Source organism: Manacus candei, unplaced genomic scaffold (genome assembly GCF_025592945.1).
Source record: "Manacus candei isolate 608988 ecotype Guabito, Panama unplaced genomic scaffold, ASM2559294v1 h1tg000028l, whole genome shotgun sequence".
Lineage (NCBI taxonomy): Eukaryota > Metazoa > Chordata > Aves > Passeriformes > Pipridae > Manacus > Manacus candei.
In genome coordinates this window covers 5,097,454-5,109,810 of record NW_026138076.1, presented here as the reverse complement: position 1 = coordinate 5,109,810, position 12,357 = coordinate 5,097,454, and the positions used below count along the sequence as shown (strand labels likewise).

General features: G+C 36.6%; 1 protein-coding gene across 2 annotated transcripts in view; it reads left to right on the top strand.

The window, feature by feature from the left end:
- Positions 1-12,357, top strand: part of ARAP2 (ArfGAP with RhoGAP domain, ankyrin repeat and PH domain 2) — a 122,912-nt gene that overhangs the window by 91,239 nt on the left and 19,316 nt on the right. Inside the window, exons 26-28 of one of the 2 annotated variants that reach the window (XM_051789906.1) lie at positions 1,861-1,935; positions 2,919-3,036; positions 7,550-7,678. In XM_051789906.1, coding sequence (XP_051645866.1) covers positions 1,861-1,935; positions 2,919-3,036; positions 7,550-7,678 — 322 coding nt within the window. Of the gene's footprint in view, positions 1-1,860; positions 1,936-2,918; positions 3,037-3,864; positions 4,693-7,549; positions 7,679-12,357 lie in introns of those variants that run through there. The other variant, XM_051789907.1, reaches the window with a different exon arrangement.

The window sequence follows — 12,357 nt, the reverse complement described above, 5'->3', positions numbered from 1 at the left end:
CAGACACCGTGCCGTTGTTAAGTTGTACTCAAGCCAGGTGGCTTGAGATGGGGTGGCTCAGCACATGTTCTTGCTCAGCCAGTCTCATCAGTTTGCCGCAGCAGTTTTCTGCAGGTTTCCAATTACTGATAAAACTGATGACATGATACAACCGAGTGACATAACAGCATCATTGTAATCATGTAAGCATAATGAGTATTTGGCAACTTAGGCCTCAAGCAGCTACAATTAAGAATTGTAAGAATTCTTTACATTTGACAACTGATAATCTGACATTATTGCATTCAGAATGTGTGCATTTTTGTGGAAAAATCAGTGATGTGTATATTTATTATATTGGAATATACAGGTTGCCACAGTAGTATTATCTCTGGTGATGCAGAGTGTTCAGAGAAGAAAAACTGTACGGAATTTCTGCTGAAGGACTGGAAGTTCACATGTCTGAAATGTCACTGAAGTTCTGTTCCAGGTGGCACTTCATTAGCCACTCTTTATTCTCTGTCCACCATATACTTATGCCAGTTGTTGCTGTAATTTACATCACGTTTTCCCTCCATACGGTTGTGTACATGAGCCCAGTGGAAATCATGTGTCAACTTCATTCTTATTTCCAACCTTTTTCTGTAATATCATCTGAAAAGCAAATTTTACAACTAAATGAGGTTTTCTGAGTCTGTGCCACTATAATTAAGCAGCTTTCTTCAAAGTAGCTTTGTAATGTTTTTCATCACAAATGTTTCCATTAGTTTTCTATTCTCAGAGGCTAAACTAACTTAGAAGCTACTGTTTTTCAGAATGTTAATCTCATTTAAAATTCAGCACTGCCATTTATTTTTCTATAAAAATGTAACTTTAGCTTCTGTAAATTAGTCAAAATGTATCACAAGGCTTGACTTGTTATATAAATATATGTTTCTCTATACTTTTTTTAACCTCTTCCTCTCTTTGTAGTAATATATAGATATGTAGCATCACTATCAATACTTTTCTCAAAATAAAAACACAAATTGTTATTCTTAGTGTTAATTTGATTTTTACTTCTTTATATTGGCTTATTAATTAAAGGGTACAATTATGTCATACATTTTACTTTATCTTATTGTTCCACATTAACATTGTACATATAGTTTAGATATCTCTCCAACAAATTTGACAGAGAACAAGAACATTTGTTTTGATTCCTTCTTTAATTACGAAATGACAAGTTTTCATTGTGATTAAGAATCATAAATGTAGTATTTGTAGTAATGAATTTAGATTTTCTGAATATGTACACATGGGTATATGGCTGAAATATTCTGTTATTTGTAATTTTTCTCTCATTCATAACTAAGTCAATTTAGGGTTACAGTCCTTTTTTCTTGGTTTTAAATTGTAATCATCTGTTTTGGTTCTGAAGCGAGCTTGAGTAACTTCTAAATAAGAGTTATGGTTCTGTCAGTTTAAGATACTAAGGTACACTTATGTCTTAGACTTTGAAGTCTTAAATATAAATCTAAAATTTCCACTTACTTCATGTCTCCCTTAGTTTTCCTGTTCTTACTTGAATGTATATTTGTAAAATGTGCTCATTTTCTTTGATGTAGTTCTGTTGGATTTAGTCAGGGTTAGGATTTTCCTCCTGAACCTGTGAAGAGGTATTTTTTTCCTTACACTATTCAAATAAAAGTGAATATAGTGCAGGATTTCCCATCATAGTCAACATTTGTACTACTGTTGTAGATAAGTGGGTGGAAAAAGAGTTTGACTTCATTAGGTTCTAGCACATCTACTAGATAATAATTGTACTTTCCCTATTTAAAAGAATATTTCTAAAGCTTTTAAGACAGTCTAATTTTCTTTTTAATTATTTTGTTTTAGGTTTCCCAGGCTGGAGATTTGCTTATTGAAGTTTATGTGGAAAGAAAGGAACCAGACTGTAGTATTATCATCAGGGTTAGTGTATGAAAATGATACAGTGATTTTTTTGGAGGCACTTTCTCATGAAGTGTATCAATTTATTTTAATACATCTTTTTTATATAATTGCACAGGAAAGTGTGCATTTATGTTTATCACTATTTTAGACCTTGCTATGTTGCCTAAATTATGTGAAGACTGATTGTGATGCATTTTTGCATTTTTAAGGAAAATATGATACAGTTTTAAAGGGTAGACGTCCTTTTATTTTATTGTAGTATACAGCAGTATAAATTGTTGCAACTCTATGGGTGCAACACACAAGAACATTAACAAGTACTCAATGAATGTTGGTTTTATTTAATAGTATAGGCCATTTAAATGATGTTCCTCTCGATTTTTCTTTTTGCCTGTGGCTTTACATTTCTGCATGCCTTGAGTGTTAAGAAACCAAAGCTTGTTACTAACAATAATTGAGATTTTTCAGCCTTCTGTTGGATAGTGTATTTTAAATACTCTCATCTCCACGTAATAGTGCTCTATGATTTTTATGATTTTTTATTACACCTCTCTGACTTTGTTTCCTTTTGGTTCTGTTCAGCATATAACTCTCAAGCACTTGTGCTTGTATATATGTGGGGTATGTGGTATACATAGATACACATATGCACATGCTTTTTAAAATTGAATTAAAAATGGGAATATGCATTGCTAAGATAAAAAAAAATGATGCTGCTGTAATATTTGCCTTCCCACACCCAAGAAAACATACTAAGGCTTTATTTTTTTCCAAATCTTTTAATGGTAGAGAAAGGGAATTTCAAGTTACCAACTTCAATCTCATGGAACAAAATAAGAAAAGCATGTTGGAGTCTGATGAATGATTTATGGATTTCCAACATATATATCTACTACTGCTCTTTTTTTTTTTTTTTTAAGGTAGTTACAGGGAGGAACACTTTGAAAAAATGAATCAGAAATCAGTAATTGAAATATAAACTGAGTCATTTTGTATTACAGGTATCACCTTTGATGGAAGCAGAGGAATTAACTAATGATGTTTTAGGAATCAAAAACATTATTCCCAACAAAGATGATATCTGGGCTGCTTTTGAAGTACTTGAAAATGGAGAACTTGGTTGGTGACATTAAAATTTATGCAAGTTTAATCAGCTTTTGTTATTTTAATTTTTCAATACTTAACATCATCAAAAACTTAGTTAAAGACTTTATGGTAAAAAATTATTAGCCTTCATGCCAGTGTTTTACATCTGGTGGCTGTGGTGTCTGCATGATTTCTTTCTACACTTTACCAGAAGTAATGTGATGAATTGTTGTAAATTGCTTATAAATTGGGGGTTGAAAAGATGTTCTTTATATTACAGTGCTTTGCAGTTCATTAATCATCAGCTATAGAAAAGTAGGTCTTACTAATAAGTCTTAAAGAAGAAACTTATTTTCATTAGAATGTCAGCACTTGATTTTATAAGGAATAATGCTTTTCAAAAAATGAAATGAGAACATACATGTAATACTTAGGAGAAGGAATCTTTTTTACATTATTTAGTCAATTACTTTATGTATGTAGATGAAAAAGGAGGCATAAAGTGTATAATCCTGTGTTTATGGCAAGTGGCATTAGGATGTATCTAACATATTCTTGAAAAAATTATTTGAAATATGATTCTGCTCCCAACAAAAGCAAATGTCACATGGTCACAATATTAATGAAGTGTAAAGCGATTTTAACATTGGGAATGCTTTATACATGCTGGAACATGTATAACATACTGGGGCATTTTATTATTAGAGATATTTAAAATAATGTAGAGTAATAGGAATTTTTTAAACTAAAACGTATTTTGATGAATACTCACTAATGTAATCTGATTTTTGGAATACATGGGGACAGAAATATGCAACGTTTATTTGCATTTAAGTTGCTGTTCTTACTGTTATGGTACAGAAGGAGACTGTGGACTATTTTATTTCTGTAGTGAAGATACCTATTTTCAAGTTAAGGAAAAAAAAGTATAAGGAATTGGAAAGAAGTTTACTAAATGTTCCAATATTGTTTGAATAGTTTTGTTGTACTTGATTTTCAGATCTCTTTTATACTATGTAAGTATATAATTACTTATATACTCAGTCTTGACCTTGGCAGTATCAATAACTAGAATGGAAGTGTATTCTCTTTTTTAACTTAAAATAAGTGATCCTGAACCCTTCACATCTTGCAGTCTGTTGGTGATGCTGTATAGGGTTGTAATGTAGAGTTAATTTCCAGATTAATGAATGTGGGTGACAACTGACTAAGAATGCTAGCATCTATTATCCTTAGAAGAGTCCTGATAATTCCTACAAGTACACTAGAAATCCTATTTCTTTTCTCTTAGCATTGGAAAAAATTGAAGAGGGAATTTTATTTTCTTAAACTTGATATATAACACAGGCAAATGAAAACTAAACTAGATATGGCCAAGGGAACATAAAAGTAAGTAAAAAGATAGACCCTGCAACAGCTTCTTGAGGTATTTCAGTGCAACAACTCATATTTTAGTGTTGGATAGAAATGTTGTCTGAGCTAATGACTATGGACGAATGGCAAAATGAAACTCAGAGTGAGGCACTAAGGCACATAGGACATAGGACAATAAATACAGGCCGGGGATTAGAGTGTTTCCTATTGAAACAAGTTTCAAACACAAATTAGAAATGGCACACGAGTGTTTTAAACCCAAAACAACCGAGCAAAAAGAAAACTAAAGTGAGTCCTAATTCATCATCTGTCAGTCACAGAGACAGTGTTGAAGAAATGTCTTCTTCATGGATCCCTTTCTGGAAGAATCAGTGCATCAGAACAAGCAAATTATTGTTTAAAAATAAAAATAATACCTGTAGTAAGAGACACTCATCAATACTCCTGTGGTGCTATGGCCGAATCTAGTGGGTTTTCAAAGGGCTGGAACACAGAGAAAATTAGTTCTATGCAGTCTTTGGTCCAAATGTGACACTAAAGAACTAAAAGACCGTTTGAGTCTTTGCTGCTGAAAGTTGATTCTACTAGTGTCATTTAACAAACACTATTGAATATTATGTAACCTGAGGCATTTACAGGAGAGTTGAAATTCTGATACGCAATGACAGAAACAAAGGTTACATATTTGTTTCAAACATATACAAATAATCACAGTACCTTTCTGATAAAAAATATTTGTCTGCTTTTGTTCCTGCGTGGTCTGGTACCTGTCCAGTGTGTGGTAGTATTCCGTTTGTTGCACTCAATCCTGAAATTTCATAAGACTTATTTGCTTTTTAAGATACACTGTCCTGAAAACAAACCCTGAGAAGGCAAGAAAGTTGGAATTATATTTTCTAGAAAGTAATTTTCTACTGATAGTTAATGTTATTTAAGGTGAAAATGACTAGTTCCAGATATTTACCAGCATATGATGGCCTAAGTGAAAGAAAGGGTAATTGGATGTATGTGTTGACTGCTTGCTGTTCAAAATACTAAAACTGCAATATTAAAAATTAATTAATTTATTTGCATATAGAAAAGCTGCAATAATTGATGATTTTATCTAGCTTAATGCAGAATATTCAATACCATATGCTTTAACAAAATAGGGTGCATATTTTTTTTTAGTAATAGGTGATTGATGAATAGTTTGTAAATGAGGTTTGTTACCAGTAAAATAGGTAATGGTTTTCAGCATGATGATTTATGTGCCGTGTAATCCATGATGACAGATGGTCTTAAATATAACTGTAAATAAAACAGTAGGTGTTTACTGTGGGAGAGCTGGTGTTCTAGGAAGATGTAATGATTTGCCAGTCTCCTGCATTTGATTTACAAAGTTCTCCTTAAAGTGGGTTTTCTCTCTTGTACAAAGGCATCAAGTTGTTTTCACTTTATCACGTCAGCACTCACAGTTTCCCAAAAATCCAAAGAAAATTTTAGAAGTTTGATCATTTAAAACAAAAGGGCTAGAAAAATTATAAATAGGGTTATAAAATAGGGTTTGAGCTGCTGTCTACAGAATGGTATTTTTGTTAGGCTGCTTTGGTGTCATGTCAGAATAATAAAATCTTTATATAGGTGGTATCACAAGTCTGCAGGTAGGGTAGGTTTTTTTGCATCCCAAAATAGCAGTAGTTTTTTCTGTCACTTAAGTGTGTTATTTGTGGCTGTTGCTTACTGAAGCACAAGTGTTCAGGTGTTCAGGAAAATATATTCTGCTAGAGTGTAGTTCTGGACAGTCCCAAAGCAGCTGTTGACATTTCATATTCATCTACCGTAGCAGAAGTGAAAAATGAGATTATGGCAGTATACTTTTCAGTACTCAAGGGACACTGGGCTAGACTGCGTGACCTAACATGAGCGTCACACAGGTCTGACTTTTCAGAAGCTGTACCCAGCTCTTCTCAAGGCCTGACCAACACAAATTGGTATGCAAATCTCTCTTTGGAAATAAAATGACATTTGAACCCACTGCTCTAAGTTGTAACCCACAAAGCCATTGTTAAGGCTTTTGTGTTTTCTTAAATTACAGTAGATGCTTGCTGCTGAGCAGGTGAAAGCCTTCAGGAATGTGATTATGTATAGGAAGGATTAATTAGAGGGGTAAAGTGCAATCTTTCCCCATCTACATCAAGTGTTGCCTCAGGTTGTGTTGCAATACATGTCACACTCAGATTTCTGCTGGATCTGGTAATGAACATTTAGTGACTACTGCAAGATCTTCTCTACTTTTATGTGGTATATGAACTGGGATATGTATGGAGTACTGGCTGGATTTTCTTACCACTGTAGTTTTTCTGTTCTGTGCTAGGGTCTCAGAGTTTCTCTTTTAGGATGGATGGTACCTATCAACAAATATATGTCTGAACATCTGAAGTTTTGAAGTGCACACATATGGTCTAGTCATGCCTATTGCTATATTAATCTTGTACTTTTTGTATGAGGTTGAAATATAAAGGTGCAAGTTTGGAAATTCCCTGACTACAGCAAGAGGGAGAAGACCCAATAAGACTACATGCTTCTCCCTTCTAGTAAAAGGAATGTAATGAAACCAGGAGTCTGTTTCAGTCTGCTTTGATAATTAACAGACAGTATAATCCATACCAGTTGAGGGTTTTGTTTCTCTGTGATTGCTCCAAATTCTTTGGTTCTTTGATTTTATAGAATTGGTAGCTATGATGTTTCGTTTTTGCGTTGAGCCTAGGCCAATGAGGCACAGTATTGCTGCAGGGCTCAGTTCTGTTTGAACATATTTAGCTATGCCCTGTGATAGTTCCTAACTTTTGTATTTAGTTTGAAAGCAGTGCTTTAGTGTATTTACATTAAAAAATATAACTAAATACAAGAATCAATGAACATTTGGATATTTGGATTATATATTTGCTACTGTTTGTTTAATTTTATATTCATTACCAGTGCAGATTGTGCCAGCAAAGATATTGCTTCAGAAAGTAAATTAAGTCCTTACTTGTCCTATTTTGAAAGCATTGTTCTTCTATAACTCAAAGTCAATGAGGCAGTGTTATGTACCAGGCATATGTAACTTGTAAGGGCCTCCAATCTTGATGGGTTTTGTCTTTTATTTTAATTTTGGATTTTTGTGTTTTGTTTTTCTGGCATTTTTCAGAACGTCCTCTGCATTATACAGAGAATGTACTAGAACAAGTTCTTCACTGGAGTTCACTACCGGAGCCTGGCACTGCATATCTGATCATAAAAAGATTTCTAACAGCAGACATGATGAACCGCTACAGTGGTACGTAACTTCGTTTTTAAACTTAGTTTTTTCACATGTTTGTTTGGAGCAGAGTCTCCAGAACTTCTATATTATTGCTACTTCATAAAAGTTATGGATTTACTGAGGGTTGTGCTAACTTCCTCCTAAAACATATAAATTATGGATGGTTTTGTTTCTACAAACTATAAGCTCTCCTACTGGAACATAAAATGTACAGAAATTCTGCAATCAGTTCAGTTTGTGAACTGCTGTGAAGCTCAAGACTACTCTTTTATGTATAGTACAGCTTTGCACAGTCCATCCACATGCATAATATGCTATACGTACTCTTTGTGGACTATGTTTACGTATATCTTGTATATAAAAATTGCATTATATATAAAATGTGTGATTTATATATAGTTATTCATGGCTGGGCTTCGCGAACGAAGATTTGGGAAGGGCTCTACCCACGTTTGTTGCAAGCACGTTGGTGGCTAAAAAGGCCAATACGAGACAGGCATGTCTGGTTGCAAAAGGCACAGCAGAAAGACTCCTTAGGTGATATATTCTGCAAGGCACGAATCTTTCTGCATTGTCTTTTCTCCTCAAGAGTGATCCTGTATGCTTTCTCAAAGGCATCAGCAGCGTTATAGATGGTGTGTCTCCAGACCTCCCGATTGGAGGCCAGAGTAGACCAGTTGTGTTGATCAATATGGCCAAGGCTGAGATGTTGTTTCAGGGAGTCCTTGTATCTTCTCTTTGGGGCTCCTCTCTTGCGGCAGCCAGTGGCAAGTTCACCATAAAGCAAGATCTTAGGGAGGCGGTGGTCCTTCATCCTTGAGACATGCCCTGCCCAACGCAGCTGTGTTCTCAGCAACATGGCCTCTATACTTGTGACTGCTGCTTGTTCTAGAACAGATGTATTGGTCACATAATCTGACCAGTGGATGTTTAGGATTGTATGGAGGCAGCGTTGATGGAAGTGTTCTAGGAGACACAGGTGGTGGCGTAGATGACCCATGATTCAGATCCGTATAAGAGAGTAGACAGCACTATGGCTCTGTAAACACTGATCTTTGTACTTTTCTTCAAGTGTTTATTTCGCCAAACTCTTTTATGAAGCTTTCCGAAGGCACTATATGCCTTTGCTTACCTGTTGTCTATTTCTCCGTCAATCTTACCATCCGAGGAGATGAGGCTACCTAGGTAATTAAACTGCTGGACTGATTTGAGCTCTGATTCGCCAGTGGTGATATGGGGATGATGGAAGATTTCCTGAGGAGCAGGCTGATAGAGAACTTCTGTCTTCTTTAAGCTGACTTCCAGCCCAAAGAGCTCAGCAGCGTCTGCAAAGCAGGATGTTAAACTCTGCAGAGCTGCTTCTGTGTGGGCAACAAGGGCGGCGTCATCAGCATAAAGCAGCTCCTGGACAAGATGGTTTAAGGTCTTAGTATGGGCCTTCAGTCGCCTTAGGTTGAAAAGGCTTCTATCAGTGTGGTGTCGAATGTAGATACCGTCCTGATCATCGAGGTCTGCCGTGGCCCTTTGGAGCATCATGCTGAAAAAGGCTGTGAATAGAGTTGGTGCCAGAACGCAGCCTTGTTTCACACCATTATTTATTAGAAAGGGCTCAGAAAGTGCATTACCATATCTGACTTGGCCATGCTGATCCTCGTGGAGTGAGATGATCATTTTAAGGAACTTGGGGGGACAACCTAAGCGTTCCAAAATCTGCCATAGACCTTTTCTGCTCATGGTATCGAAAACCTTGGTGAGGTCGACAAAGGTTACATAGAGACCTTTATTCTGTTCCCTACACTTCTCTTGCAGTTGTCTGAGAACAAACACCATGTCTGTGGTACTCCTGTTGGCTCTGAAACCACACTGATTTTCGGGTAGAATTCCTTCTACTATAGTGGGTATTAGTCTGTTCAAGAGTATTCTTGCCAGGACTTTGCTAGCAATGGAGAGCAGAGTAATACCACGGTAATTTGAGCAGTCTGATTTAATTCCTTTCTTCTTATACAAAGTGATGATGACTGCATCACGAAGGTCTGATGGTAGTTTGCCTAGTTCCCAACAGCACAGAACAAACTCATGAAATTTAGTATGGAGTGCAAGGCCCCCATGTTTCCAGACTTCAGGTGGAATTCCATCAACCCCAGCTACCTTGCCGATTTTCACCTGCTGTATGGCCTTAAGAGTTTCTCCTAAAGTGGGGGCAGTATCCAATTCATACTTCACTGGTTGTTGTGTGATGGACTGAATAGCTGAGTCTTGGACTACGCGGCTAGTACTGAAAAGAGTCTGAAAGTGTTCAGACCAATGATTCAGAATGGAGGTTTTATCTGTCTGAAGCGTTTGACCATCAGTGCTGAGTAGAGGACTTTTGGCTTGGTATGTAGGCCTGTTATAGTTATATAATTATGTTATACTACTAACAATTATTGAATTTGATGCATCCAAGCTAGAAAGTTAATTTCACAGAATCACAGAATATTCTGAGTGGGAAGGGACCCACAAGGATCCTCAAAGTCCAGCTCCTGGCCTTGCACAAGGACAGCCCCAGGAATCACACCGTGTGCCTGAGAGCATTATTCAAACACTACTTGAACTCTGTCAGGCTTGGTGCTGTGACCACTTCCCTGGGGAGCCTGTTCCAGTGCCCAACCACCCTCTGGGTGAAAAACTTTTTTCTAACATCTAACCTAAGCCTCCCCATGACACAACTTCAGGCCATTCCCTCAGGTCCTGTCACTGGTCACCACAGGGAAGAGATCAGTGCCTGCCCCTCCTCTACCTCTCATGAGATGGTTGTAGACTGGTCACTTCTCCAGGCTGAACAGACCAAGTGACTTCAGCTGCTCCTCATACGGCTTCCCCTCAAGGCCCTTCACCATCTTTGTTGCCCTCCTTTGGACGCTCTCTAATACCTTTATATTCTTATATTGTGGTGCCCAAAACTGCGCACAGTATTCAAGGAGAGGCCACACCAGTGCAGAGCGGAGCGGGATAATCACCTTCCTCAACCAACTGGTGATGTTTTACCTGATGCCTCCCAGGACACGGTTGTCCCTCCTGGCTGCCAGGGCATGGCTGACTCATATTCAACTTGTCCAGGACCTCCAGGTCCCTTTCTGTGGCCCTACTTTCCAGCATCTCATTCCCCAGTCTCTACGTACATCCAGGGTTGCCCTGTCCCAGGTGACATACTCATTTGAATTACGTACTCAAGCAACTGAATGACTTGGAGAGTACGTGGCCTTTAAAAAGGATCTGACACTTGAGAGGAAATATAGGTCAAATATATAGTGGAAAAATATGATTTACAAGCTTCCCCAGTCTTCCCTCCCCCCCCAAATAATACCTGAATTTAAGTTTCCTGTTAAGTATGTAGTATCTGCTTTGAGGGAAGTGGAAGTTTAGATGTCCAAAAATCACTATCCTATTTTCAAGCAGCTGAAATCCTGTATGTATGCTGTCACTGTAAAATGTGTGATGGTGACACATGATGCCTGGTTTAATGCCCATCTTATTTTATCTAATGGCTTATTCAAATATGTAATCTTTTCCTCTCTTTCTTGCACACAGATGTATTAATCTTTCAGTCTGTGTGTCTTGTTATGCTATTATGCTTATTCTTCTGAAAGTAATAACCTTCTCTCATCATGCTTTGTTCCTGTAAAAGGATATTTTACAAATATGAATGAACCTGAACAAGTGTGCTAATTATGATTTCTATGTTCAACTTTCACTGTCTCTAAATGTGTAATAGCAGATCCTGAATGGAGAGAAATGGCCTAGTTCATTAAAAGCTTGATATATGAACTCCCATCACCAGACTAAGTGTTGAGGTATAATCAGAAAAGGGATCATAAGGACTGTGTGAATCACTGCTCTGAGAAACACATAAGGATTAGACCAGTTTGTCAATTTACAAAATGTAGTACTAGTTAAAGGGGAGATCTGCTGTTTGCACTCCTTCCTACCTCCTAAATTTTACTTCCATTTGTTGTCGCAACCCATCACAGTAATTGTTTGCATCAGTTCAATTCAGTTTGATCTTAGTCTAGACACACTGTCTTTTGACTTATTATATTTATTGATTTTTCCATTTGCTTTAAAATAATTAAAACCTTATTAAATAAGTTATACTGGTTTTCTTAGTGGTTTGAAAAGGCAAGTCTGCCATATTGCAGACTTACAACATCAATGTCTGCAAACTCCACATGGCAGAATAATCTCGTGTGTTACAAAATCTTTTCTTGAGAGTGGAATTGCCATTTTAAGGAACTTTTACATGGTGAAGGTGCTTAATTTCTGAAACATTACTTTTTTCTAACTGGATTGTGTTATAATAATGTTAAAAATAAACTCAGTTCTCTGTAGAGTTTTCGAGTACACTTTTAGCTTGTGAAGTTACTCTGAAAAATTAGCAATACTTAGGAGCGACTTCACTAGCTTGAGCAAAACAGTGTATATATATGAAATGTAGGCACAGATGCAGAGAAAGTCTGCCCCATTCATCCATGTTTTTTATTTGCAGGAATCAACGCATTAATTGTTTCTATTTCCAATTTTTTTGTGCGTACGCACTGTTAAAACAAGAAAGCAGCTATTTCAGGACAAAAAGATAAGGGCTTTTTAGATAAATGTTATTCTTGCATCACTGGATAGTGTCAGAGTGAGAAAATACATAGAATGAGATCTCTGGG